The sequence below is a fragment of the Podarcis erhardii genome (assembly GCF_964252035.2).
Source record: "Podarcis erhardii genome assembly, chromosome: 2".
NCBI classification, from domain to species: Eukaryota; Metazoa; Chordata; class Lepidosauria; order Squamata; family Lacertidae; genus Podarcis; species Podarcis erhardii.
The window spans coordinates 81,615,504-81,639,005 of NC_138498.1; the positions used below are offsets into that span (position 1 = coordinate 81,615,504).

Sequence of the window (23,502 nt, forward strand, 5' to 3'; positions counted from 1 at the left end):
GTACGACTGTATATGATTCAGGACACTCTCTCAGGTGATGCTATGGCATAGTTTCACCAGTTGCCCACAACTGTGTATACAGGATCTGAAAACTAACCCAGGCTGCATCCTCAGCAGCACTGCTATGGATGCTGGACTGCCCTTCACAGATGCCACATGACTTCGCTGGCACCCCTAAACATACTGTCCCCTCCTCGTGGAGTTGCTGAGGCCTGGCTTTTGTTTTGCGCCCTCCTCTCCTGAGGCTTGTGCCCTTTCATTTCCTCTGCCTCACAAAAGCTGCTTTTTAATCCACCAGTTTAATCCACTTTGGCCCAAGTTATTTATTTTCTTAAAGCTCTTCTGAAGGAAACTGTAGAAACCTTTCTGAACGCCTAATTAAATTACTCACGCCAAGTACCTCTTTATCAGCTGATTGGAAATCCTACCAAAAAATGTTAATATACTCAAAGAGTGTGCTATGCTCCCAGTTATGCTACTTTGTCACACTCCTCTTAGGTTTATTATGCAGCTATTTGAGCCTCGTGTTAATCTCTTCTATATTACACGTTTAATCAATTTCACAAGTGGAGCTAAACAAACTGCCCAGACAAGCAGGAATCTTAACTGTAACCAATGCAAGCCCAGAACCCTTAAGCCAGTTTTATGACACATCATGGTGAGTCTTTGGCGGCAGGAGAAACTATTTCAGTACCAAAGAAAGTTGTGAAATTATGGATGGAGGGCAGTTCTTTCCTTCTTCCCACGAGTGAGAAAATGCCTCATTTTATTTTTATTTATCAGGGACAGAGCCATGTGTATGAGCCTTCCCAGCCTTCAATCAAGTGGTGTATAATTTTTATGAAACAAACAAACCTGGTGCCCTCCAGATTTTGACTGAGGCTAATGGAAGTTTTAGATCAAAATATCTGGAGGGCACCAGGCAAAGGCCACCATCCATGGAGGTTTGGTTCACATTACCACTTAGTACGCATCCGTGCCCTGATTTTCAAGGGACAGTCCTGGAATTACAAAAAACCATCCCAGATTCTTATTTGATCCTGGAAAGTCTACTTTTAAGGACTGAACCCTGATAGGTATCCTGACATCTTTTCCTTTGGCTAAGAGGTGCTGTGGGATGTGTATGTGTGCATGTATCTGATCTGGATTGGGGCCATGGTGCTGGGAGAGAAGGAGTCCAGCATTGTCCCCTGATGCAAATTACTCCGTGAAGTTGCTGTTAACTGTGGAGGGGGGAACATGCAGACATAGTAGGAGTATTTGCATCTGTCCTGAAACTACTGTCATTTGCTTTCATCGGTGCTCTCGTCCTATGCACCATGCATCATTTTATACGCCTTTATCACATTATTTATTTATTTTCTAAACTGAAAAGCCCCTGGTGCTTTAACCTTTCCCCATGAACGTAAGGGAAACATGAGCTGCTCTGACCTAATCTAAAACAGGAGCAGTGTTACACTGACACTGCATAGCATAGGGCAGTCAGGACTATGTATGTGAGGCCTATTGAAAGTGCTGTCTTCCTTGCTCCTGCAAGTTTATTCCATCAGTGCCATTATTTCCGTTCGTTATGTTAATTGCACATTAGACAAGCTAGAGGGCGCTATGTTCTTTAAGCTGTTTTGCTAGCACTGCAGAAGACCGTTTACAAAACAGGGGAGAGAAAAAGAAAATGTTTTAAAAGGAATGAAAAGCATGCTTTTAACTTCCTCATTCTAGGGGGCCAGCTGCACAGTTGCAGGCTATCTAGTATTCGTCATGAAACACAAAGGCAATATTCAACCTAATAGTTTGTCAATAAAATTGGCAAAGCTCAGTCTTCCAGAGACACAGAAAAGAACAGCCAGCTTTTTCTAAATGGGTTTCCACTCCTCAGACACCTCTAGAATGACAAGACTTCTCTAAAAACTTGGGCGATAAACACAAAGTGCTGTTTGGGACTCCAAATATTTAAGCGCCAATTTTAAACCTTATAAATAGGTAAAGGTAAAGGGACCCCTGACCATTAGGTCCAATCGTGGCCGACTCTGGGGTTGCGGCGCTCATCTCGCTTTATTGGCCAAGGGAGCTGGCGTACAGCTTTCGGGTCATGTGGCCAGCATGACTAAGCCGCTTCTGGCGAACCAGAGCAGGACACGGAAATGCCATTTAACTTTCCGCCGGAAAGTAGTATTTATCTACTTGCACTTTGAGGTGCTTTTGAACTGTTAGGTGGGCAGGAGCAGGGACCGAGCAACGGGAGCTCACCCCGTCGAGGGGATTCGAACCGCCAACCTTCTGATTGGCAAGCCCTAGGCTTTGTGGTTTAACCCACAGTGCCACCCACGTCCCAACCTTATAAATAGGATTGACTAAAACCCACAGTGAAGGAGATACCTTAGTTGCACACCCTCCAACATTTCTCTGATGAAAATAGGGACGTCCCATTCCATAATGAAAATTTTTCTATTTATATCCCACACATCTTACTGAGTTACCCCAGCATTGTGGGCAGCTTCCAACATATATAAAAACATAATAAAACATTAAACATTAAAAAAACTTCCCTATACAGGATTGCCTTCAGACGGCTCGAGGGTCAGATAACTCCATACCCTCCAGCATTTCTCCAATGAAACTAGGGACATCCTAAGGAAAAGTGGGACATTCCAGGATAAAAAGAGAAACCGGGACAGCTTCTGTAAATTAGGTATGTCCCTGGAAAATAGGGACACTTGGAGGGTCTGTAGTTGTAAGGGGCGGCTAGAATGCCACACAGGAGTGGAAAAGATTTTGGGGTCTCCAGAACTTTTCTTCAGCTGAATGTGAAGCCAAACAAGTAGGCTGGGAGAGTAAAAAGCCAGGAGGCATGAGGAGAAACCTCCACACTTTGCTGTTTTGTAAGAGTCCTAAGATGGTGGGTTGAGAAGTTGAATCCATTTCACATTTAAGGGAGAATCAAATTTAACACTTTCTGAAATAATAGGGAAACCAAAACACTGCTGTCCTTCAAAATTCATGCTGCTCTGCATTTTCAATGTAGTTCTCCAACCAAGTAATGTTGACAAAAAAGCATATAGGAGAGTAACATGTGCATTAAAATGCTTATATTAGTAAAAAAATAACATTCCAATGCATTAAATTAGGCGAAACTGCCTTGCAAAAAATGGATGTTTGGCAAAAATGCATACAAGCCTTCAAAGGCATTTGCTGATGACTTTTCATGAGGACTATTTAAAAAGCAAAAACCCAAACTGATGTGAGCACCCCCAGGGCTGTGCCTAGTGCAACCAAACCAGTCACACTCCCCTAAATCTGCCTCTGAAACTATACAGAGATGGGCTGGCTGTCAATAGACTGCAGTTTTGGTCCAGGGTAGGGGATGAGACAAAAACATGTCCCTGTTCCAGCTACTAGGTCACCTAGTGGCTCACATGCACCCTTTGTGTACACGTCTATGTTGCCGCCATTTGTTCCTATGTGGAAAAGTAAAGTACTGCACTTGAACACAGGGCTGAAACCATGCTGCTTCCCACAATGACACCGACAAGGACCCGGCAGGGTGGGGGTGCATTGTATCGCTTTGTGCAAAGTGCTCAGGCCACCCTCAGGGACTCCCCCCAAATATACCTCGCTGCACATCGCCTGCCCCTTACAATGCTGGTTTGTAAACAAAGAGCCTGGCTAGCAGAATACTTTTGCCAGCACTGCACAAACGCCCTTGTTTGCCCCTTGTTTGCCACTGCTCTCTGACCGAGCATTTTCCATCCCCTCCCCTCCCCCCCTTCCCATTTTGTTGATGTGAAGTGGCTGTTGGCAGGCAGCTGAAAGAGACCTTTTCTTTGAAACTAATGAAGGCTTGGATGAGCAGGCACTCTTCCCCCTCTCCTTTCAAAGTGCGACTTGAGTCCAGCTGATGATTTCTCCCTGAAATCCTCAAAGTGCTTGGTGGTGGCGGAGCTGTCTGTAGCATTGTCAAGTGCCTTCTTTTCACTGGCATTCCTTCATTCTTAAAAATGTGGAGCAGTCGAAAGGCTGCGGTGGACGGATGGCTATTTATATATAGATATGCACTATCAACATGATGGCCCTCACAGAAACATGCTGCTGATTAAAAGAGAGCAGGCCCAGGGGATAGAGACAGGCAAGGCAAGCACTAATGTGTGCAGGAATGCAAGTTCATGCAAGGACAACTTTCCCGGGGCAATGGCTGCTTTTTTGCTCAGAGAACAGGCTGCATTATATTGTCCTGTTAAATAAATCAAAAAGGCAGCGTTGTGAAGATAAAACCCCTGCATTCGTCAGCTGTGCCACAGATGGGTCTTCTCTATATACCTGGACAGTTCAATCTGATGGGCTGCTTCTGGTTTATAAAACATGTAGCATGGTTCATTTGCTGCCTGCAGATAATGGCATCGATCCAACACAAGCTGAAAGACTAACGTTGCTGGGGGCAGCGATGGGAAAGAGAAGAAGCAGAATCGCGACCCCTGTGGGTATGTTTCATTTGTATCACCCATCCTGGGAGGAGGGTAAAGAAAAGACTCAGTCCTCCTGATTTTTTTTATTTTTATAACACAAATGAATGGTCATATAACAAAATATCTGGGTATTGTTGGAATGTAGGAGAGCTGATCCTTTGTCCATTAGTCTTATTTTCAGAGGGCCAGCAGTTTGAAAAATAGACAGGGAAGAATCCATTTTATGAGATCGAGACTTTGTCTCTAACATTTAAGCACCACACTCATGCCAGTTTGAAGCTGTGACTTTCATTTTATGCTCTCAACACAATTTGATGTAGTGATGCTAAACACAACACCAGAGAGAGAGGTTGCTGGAACTTGTCTCAGTAGCAAGTCACAGAAATGTATTTTGTGGATTTGTGTGCTATTTAGTGATCTTCTCCTGATTATTCTGTCCACACCACTTCAATTACAGCATATGATTTTTTTTCATTTACTGTTCCAACTGCAAAAAAAAAAAAAAAAAAAAAAAACAGAAAGGAGGAAATAAGATCCGGCTTTACATTTTAAGCAACAGCAGGAAACCCCAGTCAAGCCGAGAGAAAGGAAGGAAAGGTTTGTTGACCAACATAGCTTGGCTTTTGCTACGGAGTGTCACAATGCATTACTATGGAGGAGGAGAAAGAAAGTGCTCCCAAAAATCCCAAACCAGAAAAGCACACAGAGGCATGACAGGAAATCCATTAAAGCAATTTGTATTCATACTCTTACAGCCCCAAGGATATATAAACTGAACTGCACAAGTGCAATAAATTTCAGGGAAAAGGTAAAAGCCCTGAAGGAACGGCAACAGTTACTGACATCAAGTGTTGGATTTGTAATCTCTGTTCCCATGTGAATCAATGCTCCCCTCCACTTTCTTTGTATATCTATTGCTTTGTTTCTGTTGTGCATGAATGGGTGACATCCGCTTTTCCAAGTGAGAGAGAGTACTGTATCACATCAAGTTTGTGCACTTGCTTGTAATCACCAACTTATGTAACAAGCTTTTATAATGGCCACCTAGGTCAACTTTCAACAATGTTCTTTTCATTTTGGGAATCTTTTTAGACACTTTCTCCAGCCGCAGATGATTACGATTTAAGGAAGGTTTTTTTAAAATATGAGTTTTCAAAAAGGAATAATTGGAGAACTATTTTTACTACAGCACCATTTTCTTCCCACTAAATAACCTGTCCTTTCATAAGAACTGTTGTCTTCATTGAAACCTCTTCCTCCCCAAACCTCAAAAGCAGATGTGGAGAGAAGAAAAATGATGGTTTTAAACAAAAGTAGATGTTTGAGTAAAGCAGGGATGGAGGAGCCCAAGGCATAGGAACAACTGCTAGGCTTTGGCCCCCACAATAAAATATTTGAGGGAGCTGGGGCCCTCCAAAGTTGATGGGCATTCCAATTCAAATAGAGTGTGTGCGCTGCATCATGTGATTGATTATGTGGGGCAGGGCTTACCTGGGTCCCCACAATATTTTTTTTCAAGTTGGCACTCCTGCCCCAAGGTGTTGTTTTTTTAAAAGAAAACAAAGAAACCTGTTTTAACAAGGAGAGTTAGAATAGATGGGTATAGCATAGAAGATAACACAACAGACCCTTTCCAACTCCCTTCTCGCTGTACAGTGGTTCCTTGGGTTAAGTACTTAATTCGTTCTGGAGATCCGTTCTTAACCTGAAACTGTTCTTAACCTGAGGTACCACTTTAGCTAATGGGGCCTCCCGCTGCCGCTGCACAATTTCTGTTCTCATCCTGAAGTAAAGTTCTTAACCCGAGGTACTATTTCTCGGTTAGCGGAGTCTGTAACCTGAAGCATATGTAACCTGAAGCGTATGTAACCCGAGGTACCACTCTACTCAAATCTTGTTTAAAACTGCCACTTCCCCCCTCGGTGTCACCCCTGCTCGCTCTATGCAAACTCCCGCAATTGTTTAAAATTGCCACTTTCCCTCCTGTCAGTATCTTTCCATTCCTGCTTTACTCACACCTCTGAGGTTGTTTAAAAATGCCATTTTCCTCTTAGTGTCACTCTACCTCTGCTCTTCTCAAACTTCTGTCTTTGTTTTAAACAGTTATCTCCCCCCCCCCTTTTAAGTATTTGTCCCTTCTCGCTGTACTCAGATTTCTCTGTCGTCCATTCCTCAGCTGCCAAATGTGAGGGAGATAATGGATGCAAAGCCCTCAGTATTCCATAGTGCTTTATTCAAACAGCTTCTGTTGTTTAAAAGCATCCTTTTCCTCTCAGTTCTTTCCATCCCTGCTTTACTCAGATACATGTATCTGCCATTGCTTTTAACTACAATTCCCAACCCCTCTCAGGGTTTCTCCTTTTTTGGTCCCATGCTATGGCCACTGCTGCTGTGCCTTCACTCTTGCTTCCCTGCCCTACCCTGATTTCATGCAAATCCAGAATTGTGACACAACAATGACGTTGTTTCACTTTTATTAAATAGAGAGAAATTCCTCTACTATTTCTTCATCTGATCTTGTAAAGCCTCCTGCCTCCTTTCTTGGAAGACTTGTTTTCAGCTGTTAGTCTAATAATCTAATACTTACTAGCCCATTCATAGGTTTTGTTTCATCAAGATGAGCTTTTGATATGCTTTATGTTTCTAATTAACTGAGTATGTATATATATATTCAGCATTTCAAATGCTATGTTAGCATTTGTTTCATATGCTCTTTTTTCTAATTTATCAGCTTCAGTTTGTAGCACTTAACAGTCCCCATACCCCCTTTAAAAGGATCCAGTCCCCATACTCCCTTTAAAAGGATCCAAAAGAAATCGGATGTCCCTTGATAAATGTTTTGCTAGTATCTGAAACTACGCCTTCTGATACCTCCTGAGAATCATTTATAAGAATGAGTACATTATAAATGGTTTCATTTATAGGAATAACTTCTGGGTTCATTAATTAAAAATATTCACTTTCCACTCCTTCTCCATATAATTCCATTGCTACAAGGTTATGATCAGCATGTGAACCTGTTTCAATACTGATCGGTAATACTGCTGATGTAACCCAGATCAGATCAGCTCTTGAATACAAATCATGTAATATTGAGTGCAATGTATAATCTCTCTCTTCTGTCTTAAAGTATCTCCAAGAATCTATTAGCAATCAATCTTTCATGTTTATACATGCTTTTTTTTCAGGATCCCAGCTTTGTTTATGTTTCCTTACAGACTTTCTCTAGGCTCTGTGATCTGTCTACTTTAGGATTTCAAATGCCATTCATATCTCCTGCTAATAGGTTTTCATGTAATGCAAACTTTTAAAATTTAGTTTGATCATTATTCATTATTCAGAGCACAAATTCTGCAGTAATCATACCCAGTGATCCAGGGATAGGCAATATAATATAAATCTTCCTTCTGCATTCTACTTTCCATTCATTATTTTGCGAATATATAAAAACAAGTCTCTTGCTTCATTTGTACTATAGGCTTTGGATTCTGTTCCAGCTATTCTATTTTAAAGTACATGGTCCTTTCATTTTCTTACGTGTGTCTCCTGTAAGCAATGGATAGCTGTATATTTTAATTTCAACTTAGAGTATACTTGCTTCCTTTTATCATTAATACCTCTGTTGGCAAAACAACCACCTTATTTTATACACTTTCCCTTTTGAAACAGCTTCAGTGACAGAAATTCCTAATGTTAGAGATCATTCAGGCAATTAGATATTAGATTAGATATAAAATAAGATAAAGCAGCCTTAAATTAGTTAGGATGCTTTTTGTTGGCTAGAATGTGCTGACCTACTAAATAGTTCATTCTCTCTTTGCCTGGTGGGATGGTATGCATCTATGAGTAGAAAACATTGCAAAGAGTGTGTGCATGCAATGCTAGATTTATGCTTTTTCAGAAACCCAGATATTATGGTACCAACATCCTGGATTTTTGTTTTTAACAAAACAAAAAACTCAGATCATTTTTGAGTTTTTAAATAAAATACACCCGGTCTTTCATGTATACATCTTTTAACATTTGATGGACCACACAGAGAGTTTGTACTAAGGAAGGTTTACCCAAGCACAATACGTGAGAATTGGCTCTATGACTTCATTTAAAGACTGGTGCCTTTAACCTTTTTAGTAAACCATCTAAAACTACAAGTTAATACTCACATGTGGACCAGAAAGATAAATGTTTGGTTCTAGCAATTGTTGGAAAGTGGAAACTATATTTAAACCTATTTTCACGTAGCCCTGTGTCTATGTAACCAAAATCCTAGAACATTCACCTCCAAGAAAATTTGATAAGAATCCACTTGCAAGGTGCAGAGAATAGCTATTTATTTCTTTATGTGTGTGCTTTGGGAAAGATTTGGGTGATCTTAATGATGTCAGTGTTAAATGTCAAGGTTGGAGACCTTCTGCTGTTACCATGTTGTAACCTTGGTAGCTGCTTAATGACAGGTTCTGAAAGGCACTCTCTTTTAGTATACAGTGGTACCTCGGGTTACAGACGCTTCAGGTTACAAACGCTTCAGGTTACAGACTCCGCTAACCCAGAAATAGTACCTCGGGTTAAGAACTTTGCTTCAGGATGAGAACAGAAATCGTGCAGCAGTGGCACGGCACCAGCGGGAGGCCCCATTAGCTAAAGTGGTGCTTCAGGTTAAGAACAGTTTCAGGTTAAGAACGGACCTCCAGAACGAATTAAGTACCACTGTAGTAATAAGAGCAGAAGCAACCCCCATCAGCCACTAGGTGGTGCTGTTCTATATTCCTAGTGCTTAGCTAAGGTTCTTCTTGGTGTGTTGTCTTAGAAATGCTCCCATAAGGATCAGTGTTGCACTAGAAGTCTGTGCTGTCAGTTTATCTGCCAGATAAGTAATAAAGTGTTTTGTTCCAAGCCAATATCACAGTATTTATCAGGGCCGGATTTAGATTTGATGAGGCCCTAAGCTACTGAAGGTAATGGGGCCCTTTATATGTCCTACTGTCCTTTGTCAACAACAAATTATTGCTGTTTTTGTGTTGAATATATGTTATAGGGTAATTTATGGACCTAATAGGTATCTAAGCCATTTGCTAATAATAATAATAATAATAATAATAATAATAATAATAATAAATTTTATTTATACCCCGCCCTCCCCAGCCAAGGCTGGGCTCAGGGCGGCTAACAAGCAATAATAAAAACAAGTTGAATGAATACAACTTAAAAACAATATTAAAATACAACATTAATATTAGATAACAGGTACAACAGCTTGACCTACATTCAACCGTGCTGCACTGCAGTCTGCAGCTACATGCTACATGTTGCCATGCAACTAGTCCATGCAGAATGTAGGCACCATATATATAGAAATGAGCAAAGCAGTGATATTTTAGGGAGCAGGCCAGCCGGCAGGGCCCATTACTAAGGGCCTACACAACACAAAACACTGTTGCTATATGTAGGTTTTATTTTATTTGTTTTTAATCTTATATTTTGGAAATGTACATCCAGGTTTTTTTTCCTTTAATTTTTTTGGTGCCCCCCAAGAGAGTGGGGCCCTAAGCTATAGCTTGTTTAGCTTCTACGTAAATCCAGCACTGGTATTTATAGATGGGGCCTATGATTTAGGTGGACTCCTTGTTATTGGTCTGGGAAACAACAGATTCTGGCTGGCTGGAGGTTCTGCTACTACGTGAACAGTAAACTCAGCCAAAGTCAGCTACAGATCACATGCAAGCCTATTGGTAACTCCAGATATGGTCCATTTACCCGAACCCTACACCATCCTAAAATCAAGGACGAGTTCCCTAAAGTTCAGCATCCCTTTATTAAATACATTTAAGTAAAGGAACCTGATTGGCAGTCGCTCTATTGTCATGGATTCCTTTGGGAAAACATTTGTGCTTGTGACGGAAAACTTTCTGGAACTATAATGCTGCTCTGGGAATACTACCACTCCTTCCTTTCTCGCACCCTTCCTTTCTTTCTTTGATCTTTGATCTGTATTGTTGTTATTACGTACTGCTTTTTGTTTTAGAAAATGAAAACAATTACAGAAAGAATGAACAGTAAATGGAGGTAAAAAAACAAAAAATACAAAAACCCTTCAGTTTATTGAAGATGGAGGTGTGAAATAAAGACCAGGGAACTGAAGGTGGGTAGCTGAGGCCTGAATATTACATAAGTTTAGGGTCATTTGGCCATCGTAAACTGTGTCTGGATGGAAATAGCTGAAATGTCTGCTCTTGGAGGCAGCTGTGAGACGATAGTGACAATGACGGGGACTTGGATGTATGGGAAGCCATGTCTGTAGCATACTTTATCGGCGAATTTGCTTAGAAATAGCTCAAAAACTTCATTATAGATTTTTGAGATTTCACAAAAAAGCTCAACAACTTTGGGAAAATACCCAAAGAAACTTTTTTTGTCCTGATTTTTGCCTTTGGAAATATGGGGGCCCTATTTAAGCTATTCCTTCCTGGTGTAATAATCATACTTTGCTGGTGGTGATCAGAAGGGGTGGGTGTGTTAGGCTAAGAGGCTTTCTTACCAGAAGAGTGCACAAGCAGGCTTTTAAATGCAGGCCTTTCCCTTCCTGCCATTTGCCCACTCAAAATCACCTTGCGCAAGCTACTTTTCTCCCTGCAAAGACAAAGATACTGAGACCCCATATTTCTGGGATGCTGCCTCACATCTCTGATATGCTAAGCAAGCTGTAATCCAACAGACTCCCATCACTTCATGTGTTTAGGAAAGCCCAGAAGACCTGCTGATCCCTGCCTTAAGCTGATGGCTTTCATTATTGCATACTGTAGTTTGGTAACTTTTGGGGTACAGGATGTTCATGGTTTATTTTAACTAGCTTTTCGTGTTTATGCTGTTGTGGAATTGCATTGTATTTTCATTGTACGCCACCTTGGGAGTGTTTTTCTTTCTTTAACAATGTCATTATAAAAGTTCAACTAACAATTAAAATACATAAATAAATACATTTTCCCCCATGCCACGCAAGCAAATTGGCAAATTGTAGGTACTTTTGACTGGACAAAGGGCAAGAAGATGTTCAGCTAAGAAGATCATGCCACTGCTATTTCATCTGCTCCCTTATCAACCTCTGAGGCTGCTTCTCAAGTGAAATAAAAGGTGAGAGGAACTGTGTGTAAATGTGTAGCTAGGCACTACGAAGAAATATCCAGACAAGAATAAGCAACATGTCAGTGTGTGTGTGTGTGTGGATTTCTTCTTGAAGATCTAGTCCCAAGAAGAGCCCTGTGTAAGCTTAAAGCTGCCTTAATGCATTGTGAAACGTTAATGGCTACTTTGGGACAGAATATACTTTAATCTACTGTCAGGGTGTCTTCCATCTCCCCATGTGGACTGCAGCACTATCAAGGAGCGCGCAAAATCCACTAGGATGATTAGGGAGCCAGCTGTCGTCTCCCGCCTTTGTTAGACGTCGAAGGGCTCTGGCAAAGAGGGCGGGCCGCTTTCCTGGAAAATAGGTATCGCGCCGGGCCGCCGGCTGAAGTCATTCCCTGGCAAGGAGAGCCCGACACGCGCCAGGCCCAGGTTGCACCAATAGCAGCAGCAGCAGCAGCAGCGGCAGAAGAAGAATCTGCCCTTTGCAAACAGGAGCCGCGCGCCGTCGGCGCCGCCCCAGCAGGCGAAAGGGAAGTACCGCGGACCGCTCCCCATCTGCAGCAGCGCCCGGCCCTCGGAAGCGGGACGGGGCTTCCCCCCCTGCGAGGCGGGAAGGAAACCAGGCGCTTCAAAGTGCCCGTTGCCCTCGGCGCGAGCGGAGCTCCCGGGCCTAGCAAGGCGGAGGCGACGTCCCGGGTTTGCGGCTCCCATTCCAGGCAGGAAGGCAGGAAGGCGGAGAGGGCAGCACCCGCAGCAGCAGCAGCGGCGGCGGCGGCGGCGACATGGACTCCCCTACGAACACCCACGAGATGAATGGGCTGACCGCGGAGAACGGCGACGCGACGCCGCCGGAGCAAGTAAGGAAGAGAGGAGTGCGCGCGCGCGGAACGGCTTTGCACTCGCCGCGGGCTATTGAGCGCGCTTGCCGCGAGTCCGAGGGAGAAGAGGAAGGCAGGCGAAGCCGCAGGCGACGGGGAGCTGGCGTTTCAGACGCCGTGCGCCCTGAGAGGGGCCTTGTTTGTTCCCCGGGCGGCAAAACGGGCAAAAGTCCGCTCTGGGAGGCAGCTGGCGGGGACGGGGACGTAGAGGGGACCTGTCTTGCCTGGCCGAAAAGCCTTTAGCAAAGTGGTGAGGTCAGTGCCAGCCTGGCTGCTGCTTGGCAGGGATTTCCCGGAAATCTCAGCCAGCCTCCCACAAATCTCGGCCTCCAGGGAAGGGCAGGGAGTAAACAGCGAGGGCGGCTTCTGGGCGACGGAGGAGGGAAGGAGCCTCTGGGCCCAGGCAGGCAGGAGATTTGGGTTCCCTAGTTGTGCTGCGCTCACAGCTGCTTTTGCATACTGTAGCTGGGGCAACCCCGGCAGACGGGTGGGGTACAATTATTATTATTATTGCCCATCACTGTCACAGTGAAGAGTCAAAACAAAACAAATTCCTTCCAGTAGCACCTTAAAGACCAACTAAGTCAGTTCTTGGTATGAGCTTTCGTGTGCATGCACACTTCTTCAGATACTTCTTCTGTGTATCTGAAGAAGTGTGCATGCACACGAAAGCTCATACCAAGAACTGACTTAGTTGGTCTTTAAGGTGCTACTGGAAGGAATTTGTTTTGTTTTGACTATGGCAGACCAACACGGCTACCTATCTGTAACAGTGAAGAGTGTTGGAAATGAAAATAGCCCTAAAGATGAGGAGCCAGAGGATAGCTTTCTTCTACTGATCTACAAAATAATGTAAACAAGTGATCAGGTGACATGTAGACTTCAGAATGAGCCGGGAACTGCATCAGGCCAGGAGGAATTCATGTCCTTAAGCTGAGGGCTTGCCAACTGGAGTTTACTTGTTTCTCCCCCATGACCCACCCAATTACCGCCTTAGAGACAAAAGAGGTGTGGAGCGGTATTCGTGGCAACAGAACCTGATTTCACTGAAAGTCTGTTTTGAAGCACTGGCCCATCCTCCTAGATCAGGGGTCAGCAAACTTTTTCAGCAGGGGGCCGGTCCACTGTCCCTCAGACCTTGTGGGGGGCCGGACTAGATTTTGGGAAAAAAAATAACGAATTCCTATGCCCCCCAAATAACCCAAAGATGCATTTTCAATAAAAGGTCACATTCTACTCATGTAAAAACACACTGATTCATCCATGACAGGTGGCCATCCAACCTCTGTTTAAAAACCTCCAAGGAAGGAGAGTCCACCATGTCTCGTGGGAGTCTGTTCCACTGCTGAACAGCTCTTACTTTGAGAAAGTTTTTCCAAATGTTTAGTTGGAATTTCCTTTCTTGCAATTTGAAGCTATTGGTTTGAGTACTACCCTCCGGAGCAGGAGAAAACAAGCATGCCCCCTCCTCCATGTGACAGCTCTTAAGATGGCTATCATATCTCCTCTCAGTCTCCTCTTTTCCTGGCTAAACATACCAAGCTCCTTCAAGCGCTCCTCATAAGGCTTACTTTCCAGACCCTTGATCATCATCGTTGCCCTCCTCTGCAAGCATTCCAGCTTGTCAACAAATTTTATTATATTATATTGGTACTGTTTGCCCTGCCCTGCCCTGCCCATCTTGTTTTGATTTTCATACAAAAGCTTGCCCTTCCTCTTGTCAAATTTCCTTAGATCCAGCTTCAGTTCCCCTTTCCCTCTGATGTGAGATATTGCTGGATGGTATCCACTTGCTCATTGGAGCTGTTTGTCCTGCCTGAAAAGGGCAGGAGGTCCTTTGTGCTAGGGTGCACCAGGGCTCAGCCCTGGCATTTATTTTAAGTGCCACAGCTCAAAGCAACACACAACAAAGGCGGAACAAATTCAAAGCCATAGATTCCAAGGCCAAGGCTTTGGCTTCCTAGTCAGCTCCTGCTCCCACCACCAACTTCCTCCCCTCACCCAGTTCCACTGGCAAGTGCAGAAGACTTGGGAGAGGGAGGTGAGGACTTCTCTCATTTGTGTTGGATTTTAGAGAACATCAACAAGATGTTCTCTTGTTCAAACCTTAGAAATAAACCCCTGTTTGTCTCCCAAGTCATCTGCTTTTGCCCTAGAGTTTGGAAGATATTTTGGGGTTGGGGGGTGTTTCTCATGTTGTTAGAATACGGTAAGAATACCCCAAGGAGGGGATATGTGCTGCTGGGTTCTCTTCTTCAGAAGATTAGAAGCATTTGTCCCTGGTGATTTATTGAGTAGATTTGTGGACACTTGAAAATGCCTCTAAGTCACAGAATGCATTTCAGTTACTACTGAGCAACTACTGAATCCCCCCTCCCCCATCATAGATTCAAGAGAAGGGCTTTCAGTTCATAAGCGTGGTGTTTCAAGACAATCTCCTCTTTGTCTAAGAAAATTTAAGCATAAGCCTATCAGAGTGGGAGTTCTCATCATAACCGCCTTGAAAACGGATTATTGGCTGGTGGCGAAGCCTCAAATTTTTGATTGGTTTCTTAGTTTACCTTTTTTGGGGGAAACGTGATTGAACTTGTAGTTTATTTTGCAACTCTAAGCAACTTTGGGTGGCAGACATTTTTTTGATATGCTTTAGTCTGGTTTCTAGTTTGGCCCTCAGACTGAGATTTCTTTATTTGCCATGGGGAATGAGTGGTGCCTAGAGGCTGAGAAGTAGTAGAATCTTTTTTATTTTACTGGACCTGTCAACAGCTTTTGATCTAGAAGACCATGGCATTCCACTTGAGTACCTGATCGACCTGCCAAGAGTTAGGGGACTGCTTTTAAGTGGTTCCACTTCTCTCTGATAGGACAGTTTCGGAAATAGCCACCGGCCAACTATTATTTTTAGTTCTCTGCAACTATCTGCACTTAAATGGTTTTATCCCAGCCGTTTTTAACATCTGTATGAAACCGTTTGTAGAGAGAGCCTGAAGTTTTGGAGTGCAATGTTAGCAGCATTCTGCTGACACTCACCTCTATATTCTTCACATCCAGGAACACCAGTCTTAGAGCATAAAATGAGATTTGGTGGTCATGGAAAATTGAATGAAAACAAATAAGCTGACACTGAATTATTGCAAAGAGGAACTAGAAGTAGTGATGGTTTGAGAATTCTAGAATCGGTGGAGATCCACTGGTGATCACTAGAGTCGTAGCCCCGGTAGTGATCAAGTACAAAGCAAGTGTCATACTGCAGATCATATTGTCCTAGGATAGAGAAGTACCTGTTCAGCATTCCTGAACAACTTACGAGGCCCGTGGTACTTTAGGGATCACCTGAACCCTTATATCCCAGCTCTGTCGCTAAGATAACTGTTGATTGTGTCCTGAGTTGGGGAGGCTCATCTGATGTCGACATGAAACCAAGTCTTTCTGTTATCATCCCAGTCCTGTGGAAAGGTCTTCCAGTAGATATTCGGCAGGCACCTTCTGCATTAACTTTTAAATGTCTGCTGAAAACTTTGTTATGCTGCCAGGCTTATGCAGACAATTAGGAACAATATTTTTTTGGAATAGCTAGCTAGCAATTTGTGATTTTAATTTGTGAGGGGATTATGTGGTTTTATTTACAACAGTCTGTATAACAGTTGAAAACTGCTTTTTAAAATTAAATTTGGCATATAAGTATTTTTTTTAATAAACAAACTAATTAAAAGGCAAGGGTTAATTGCTAATTAACTGGCAAGTGGTAGCCTACATATCTCCAAGCATCCTGTTCACACCCCCAAGCTCATTTTTCTTCCCCTGCCCCACATGAGTGTTTTGAGTAACTTCTGATCAGGTGTGAAAGTAAAGAATGGACAGAGTGAGTTAAATATATAACAATTACAATCAATCAATCAATCAATCAATAATTTATGGAAGGTTTAGTTTTGCATTCCACCAGCTTCCCCCCTCCCCCTCGCCCCGCCCAATTCAATGCGTTCTGAAGGCCAGTGGTAATATTAGTTGGGCCAGAAATTCATACTTGCTTACCAAATTTACCATGCAGAATTAAACAATTAGGCTTACTAGCTAACCATTTTTATTATATATACATTTTCATAAGGCAGCTGCACACAGTTCAGTGGTTCTCATTTGTATGAAAGCAATCGCTAGCAGCACAGAACTGCTAGTCTGGTAGAATTTGACTTTCAGCTAATTACTCCATGTGTGAAGGCATTAGAAAATGCCTGTGTGTCATAACATTAATCCTATGACTCAGATCCCTGTTTATATTCTGAGCTTATGCAAATGTAGGTCCATGTGCAGGCATGAGTACTTCTGCAACATAATAGTATGCCCACAAGCCACAGCAAGATTCTGCTGGATATGATTTTTTTGGAACATCTTCCAAGAGAATATTCCTGAGTAAATTAAGACCTTGACATATAGACAGGATATAAAATGTAAAGGCCATATTTTGAGAAACTGCCATTCATCTCAGGAAGGCTGACCCACAGATGGGAATGTTTTCACATGTGGATCTACTATAATGCAAGGACACAACTGCACTGCTGTGAGTGTGAAATGCAGCAATTTCCCTGCAAACCTTTCCCTATTTATTAGTACAAGAGCTTCAGGAGTACTGTTTCTGGAGTTTGCATAATCAGGATCCAAATCTCTGAATACTTAAAAAAAAATGTTTTGTTTGCTTGAAATTCATTTCAAAAAAGGAGATTTTTAAATATGTACTTTTAACGGAATGGCGCAAGTCCTCTCTATGTTGAATCAAATGTTTGTTATTACAGGGTAGGGTTATTCATTTAAAACCACTGAGCTTCACATTTGAAGGCCAGGTGCAGCCTTGGCATAAGCAAGTCTGCAGCTTATACTTTCCCCCATGAGGTCACACATGCAGGATTTTGGAGTGAGAATGTCTACATGTTACCTTCCTTACAAAACAGAAGCTGGAAATGGTCTCCATGTGATGGGAGTCTTCATGTACTGTGTGCAATCATCCATCGCATAATTATTCTGTAGTGAGTTTCTGTCTCAGCACCGGCCATAATAATGTGTTGCTGGCATAGAAACTCTCTGTGTGATGTGAAAGAATCAAAAGATAGTTAGGTACTGGTGTGAATGGTCCATTGTGTCACAGCTGCTTCTATGTACCTTCTTTGTGATGAAGCTATTTTGTAGACAAGTCCTCTAGAGTAGTTCTGCACAGTTTTAATGGCCTAACTATCTGTTACTTTAAATCTATGGTTTGGCACAGCATCAGCGTTACAACCATTAAACGTGGAAGTCTCCATGGGGACCATGTAGAGAAGCAGGGAAGAGGGGTATGGTCCATATTTCTTCTAGATTCTAGTCAAATATTTTAACAGGCTTTATTTATAAATGAAAATCTTCTCATTGTAGTATTTTTCCATGTATAAGACTAGGTTTTCCCCCTTAAAAATAATGTCAAAAATTAGGGGGAGTCTTATACATGGATACATCTCCTCACATTTTCTTAAATGTGAGTCTCCAAAAATGGGGCATCTTATAGATGGAAAAATACGGCATTTAAATCATACTTTACCATAGGCCTACTAGCTTCCCTAGTGCAAATTCCTATCAAGAGTCTTCTTGTTGTTGTTGTTTAGTCGTGTCCGACTCTTCATGACCCCATGGACCAGAGCACACCAGGCACTCCTGTCTTCCACTGCCTCCCGCAGTTTGGTCAAACTCATGCTGGTAGCTTCGAGAACACTGTCCTCTGTCGTCCCCTTCTCCTTGTTCCCTCAATCTTTCCCAACATCAGGGTCTTTTCCAGGGACTCTTCTCTTCTCATGAGAATTGGAGCCTCAGCTTCAGGATCTGTCCTTCCAGTGAGCACTCAGGGTTGATTTCCTTCAGGATGGATCGGTTTGATCTTTTTGCAGTCCATGGAACTCTCAATAGTCTCCAGCACCACAATTCAAAAGCATCAACCTTTTTTATGGTCCATACAACACTACTGGGAAAACCATAGCTTTAACTATATGGATCTTAATTCTGGTTTGGAATTCATCCAGTCCAGCCTTTCGCATGATGAATTCTGCATATAAGTTAAATAAGCAGGGAGACAATATACAGCCTTGTTGTACTCCATTCCCAATTTTGAACCAATCAGTTGTTCCATATCCAGTTCTGTTGCTTCTTGTCCCACATAGAGATTTCTCAGGAGACAGATGAGGTAGTCAGATCAAGAGTCTTAAGCATTACTTAAGAATACAAAAAAAGATCTAAATAGAATATGGATGTTAAAAGACATGTATTCTGGGAAGCAGTTTATTGTGGTAATTAAATGTTTGAGATTTCCAATTTAATTCTAATAAATTTGCATTTGCTACAAGTGAATTGTTTCTTTATGTTGATCTGTACTATGTTTTTCAGACATGCTTTTGGAAAAAGTCACTGGTTTCTGAAGAGGCAAAGAAACACATAGCTAGAGTTTAACTGTACATCTTAAAAGCAGTTCAGGTCTTGATTCTGTTTAAGCCAGGGCTTAACTTATAGATGGCAAATATTACACAATGCTTACTTAGGGCCATACTACCTTGAGGAGCCATTTCACATCCCAATAATATAGCTCTGCCTTAGCTCTTAAATGCTCGAAATTGGGAAAGTGAATAAGAAGCAGATGAGCGTGATAGTAAGAAAAAGCTGCATTCCTCTTTTTCTTCCAGTGTGGAATGGCAGTATTAAAGAGGGAGTCCCCTTCCCCCTTTTGCTTCTTTACCTACATTTAAACAAATTTATTGGTAGAGTTATCAACCAAAGACAGTGTGGAATTTTGAAAATACTAGAAAGTAGTGGAACAAGGGGGAGGAAGGTGGGAAAATTCCTCCTTGCCCCCCCCCCCTCCAATGCATGCTTCTTATATTTTTTTTAATGGGAATTTTCAACTCAATGAATGATTAAGATTTTTAGCGTAGAAACGATCTTGTGAATTAACTGCACATATTCCTGTGAGTGGTTCAAATGAACACATTTCATTTAGGTTTTTGAAGGATCCGATGCCAATTTTATTAGATTAAATGTTTTTAATTCTATCCTCTTAGAAAACATATCCTTGATGGGAACAGAGCGTAAGATGCTAACCAGAACAATACCCACCTACATCCCAAAGCACCACTTTTAAGTGCTTAACAGATGTAAAGCTTTTTCTAGAAGAAAAAGCAAGTTAAAAAGAGAACAAGGAAGAGCCAAACAACACAGATCACAGTTTCAAAGCTAATAAATTAATTCTGTACATCTCATGGTTCCAAAAACATTATAAGTAAACAAGATGTCTAATCCACCTGTCTCCTGGATCCTTGCCCATCCTGGCTTATAAAAGCTAGCCGGGAAGGACTGGGCAATGGGCTTCGTGGGGTGGTGAATGCTTCCCTCCGTGAGGGAGCCTTCCCAGACCCGCTGAAAGAGGCGGTTATTAAACCGCTTCTTAAAAAACCATCTTTAGATGCGGCCATGATGGCCAACTATCGCCCAGTCTCAAATCTTCCATTCTTGGGCAAGGTGATTGAGCGAGCGGTTGCCGAACAACTCCAGGCACGCCTGGAAGAAGCGGATCATTTGGATCCCTTCCAGTCGGGATTCGGGCCTCATCATGGGACTGAAACTGCCTTGGTCGCACTGGTTGATGATCTCCGGCGGGCTAGGGACAAAGGTGAGAGCTGTTTCCTAGTTCTGCTGGATCTCTCAGCGGCGTTTGATACCATCGACCATAACATCCTTCTGGACCGTCTTGAGGGGCTGGGAGCTGGGGACACTGTCATACAGTGGTTCCGCTCCTTCCTCCTGGGCCGTGTTCAGAAAGTGGTGTTGTGGTGCCTCACTTGTGGGGTGCCTCAGGGTTCTGTCCTCTCCCCCATGCTTTTCAACATTTACATGCAGCCGCTGGGAGAGATCATCAGGAGGTTTGGGCTGGGTGTTCATCAGTATGCGGATGATACCCACCTCTACCTCTCTTTTAAATCAGAACCAGTGAGGGCAGTGAAGGTCCTGTGTGAGTGTCTGGAGGCGGTTGGAGGATGGATGGCGGCTAACAGATTGAGGTTGAATCCTGACAAGACAGAAGTACTGTTTTGGGGGGACAGGAGGCGGGCAGGTGTGGAGGATTCCCTGGTCCTGAATGGGGTAACTGTGCCCCTGAAGGACCAGGTGCGCAGCCTGGGAGTCATTTTGGACTCACAGCTGTCCATGGAAGCACAGGTCAAATCTGTGTCCAGGGCAGCTGTTTACCAGCTCCATCTGGTACGTAGGCTGAGACCCTATCTGCCTGCGGACTGTCTCGCCAGAGTGGTGCATGCTCTGGTTATCTCCCGCTTGGACTACTGCAATGCACTCTACGTGGGGCTACCTTTGAAGGTGACTTGGAAACTACAACTAATCCAGAATGCGGCAGCTAGACTGGTGACTGGGAGCGGCCGCCGAGACCATATAACACCGGTCTTGAAAGACCTACGGTACATTGGCTCCCAGTATGTTTCCGAGCACAATTCAAAGTGTTGGTGCTGACCTTTAAAGCCCTAAACGGCCTCGGTCCAGTATACCTGAAGGAGCGTCTCCACCCCCATCATTCTGCCCGGACGCTGAGGTCCAGCGCCGAGGGCCTTCTGGCGGTTCCCTCATTACGAGAAGCAAAGCTACAGGGAACCAGGCAGAGGGCCTTCTCGGTAGTGGTGCCCGCCCTGTGGAACGCCCTTCCAGCAGATGTCAAAGCGATAAACAACTACCTGACATTCAGAAGACATCTTAAGGCAGCCCTGTTCAGGGAAGTTTTTAACGTGTGATATTTTACTGTATTTTTGGTTTTTATGGAAGCCGCCCAGAGTGGCTGGGAAGGCCCAGCCAGATGGGCGGGGTATAAATAATAAATTATTATTATTATTATTATCCACCAGAAAAGCAGTTAGTATTAAAATGTATGTTTGGTAATCATGGGCTTATAATTGTGAAGACCAACATACAGCCCCAAAATAAGGAGTGGGAAATGATTTTCTTTCAGGTTGAAATGGGCAGCTGCATTGGAGCTGCAGGGAGGCACCTCGTCCTACACTCGAGTAGGACCCTGGCAGAGATACATGCCCGACTGGCATGTTCTCTCCCTCCTCCCTGTAATATCCCCCTCAAACAAAAGTCCCAGTTCTTTCCCCCACTACCCCGCTGTTTCAGCAGTTTTGATTCAAGCAATCAGAAATGAAAACATTTTCCTGTTCCGGGAATTAGACAGGAGGGAGATGCCCAGCTCTGCTTCACTTCCTAAAAAAGAAAAAGTATCTCAGTGCTGGACTTTGTTGTTTGTGGCATTTAATTTTATTTCACTTCTTGTCCAACAGATAATATTTGTGTGTTTTCTTCATGTATGCACTTGTTTATCCCAAAAAGACGTCAGAAATGTATATTCCTGATAGAAACCTGGATAAATACTATGAAGGCTCATTTACAAATCTCTTTAAAATGCAGGGCAGATTGTGTTCATGGGCCCAGAGGGAGCAGGGGGAAAAGTCAGTGTGGTGCAGTGGTTAGAGAGTTAGACTAGGGAGACCCAAATTCAAATGAGACCTACTTTGCCATGTAGCTTAATGGGTGACCTCAGCTGCCCTAAGCCATCTCACAGACTGTTATCAGGATAAAGTGGATGGTATATGCTGTCTTGAGCTGCTTGGACAATGTATAAATATACTAACAAATCAAGACCCCTGACCTCACTTTAACAAGGAGTATGCCTCACCCTACACCATCCCACATGCACAGTTGTGCAAAAAGATGGTTTTAAAAATTAGGGGAATAAAAAGTGGGTGTATTTGCACAAAAACCAATGTAACTTGAAAAAAAGTTCTAATAACGGGGGGCGGGAGGCAGGATGGGGCAGTAGCAAGGAGGTGGGGAAACACATGCATTTAGTTTATATCAGGGGTCAGCAAACTTTTTCAACAGGGGGCCGGTCCACTGTCCCTTAGACCTTGGGGGGGGAGGGGAATAACAAATTCCTACACCCCACAAATAACCCAGAGATTCGTTTTAAATAAAAGCACACATTCTACTCATGTAAAAACACACTGATTCCTGGATCCGGCCCCCGGGCCTTAGTTTGCCTACCCATGGTTTATATTAACAAGAAGACTTGTACCTCTTTAGTGAGGCAAGAAAGCAAAAATGTAGTGGAATGCTAATGGCTGGAAAAAGACAATATATTTATTTTCCAGATGGCGTCATAGAAGCTTTGTTGTCTTCTGTGTTGTGTCACCCTCATCCACTGCTGTCTCTTCACAGATTTTAATGTTTCTGTAATGCTTCAAAACTCTGCAAAATCTGTTTCACCAGAGTCAATAATGGAACAAGAGAATTTCTGCATCCTGTTCCTATGAAACAAGATAACATCTGATTTTGTCCAGCTCCTAAAACTCAACCATAAAACAATATTCATTCCCCCCACAAGTTCTTCATAGGCTTGAAATGTTTAATGAGATTTTGCTGATCCAGGGCCAGTGTTTACCAGATGACAGTAGGATGAAAGTACTGTACATACCGCACATATGTGTATCTTGGAAATATATATGAAAGTTTTCAGGGTCCGGATATTGGGGTCCCCTCTTAGCCTTAGATATTTTGATTGCAGGGAAGGTCTGCCCAAGTGTGTATATTCTGCAAAAAGGTCAGAAACCTGTTTATTAAGTAAATGTTGGGAAATGCTTGCCAAAATATTGCACATTGAAGTTCCACTTCCCCCAGAACTCAGAGCTTCCTTGATGGAGTAGGACCAAAAGTTCACATGGCACAGCATCCTGTTCCCAGCAGTCTCTGCTTCGTAGACGCCCACAAAGTTCACCACCCCAGCTCTGTTCCTTTGGCATTAAGCTCTCCCATTCCTCCTTTCTGCAGAGCCAATGCAGCTTTTTGTCCTGCTCTTATAACTGCTCCTAATCATTTCCTGTCTCCTCTCCTAGCCCTGTCTTACCCCATCCTATTCCATTCCACCCATCAGGAGGTGTGTTGGGCAGGAAGAAATGCAAAAAAGAGAGCTGTCA

At 43.1% G+C, this 23,502-nt stretch overlaps 1 protein-coding gene across 2 annotated transcripts in view; it reads left to right on the forward strand.

The window, feature by feature from the left end:
* Positions 1-23,502, forward strand: part of NINJ1 (ninjurin 1) — a 436,658-nt gene that overhangs the window by 399,148 nt on the left and 14,008 nt on the right. For both annotated transcript variants that reach the window (XM_081848919.1, XM_081848918.1), the window contains exon 2: positions 12,343-12,442. In XM_081848919.1, coding sequence (XP_081705045.1) covers positions 12,368-12,442 — 75 coding nt within the window. In that variant the 5' untranslated portion in view covers positions 12,343-12,367. The remainder of the gene's footprint in view (positions 1-12,342; positions 12,443-23,502) is intronic.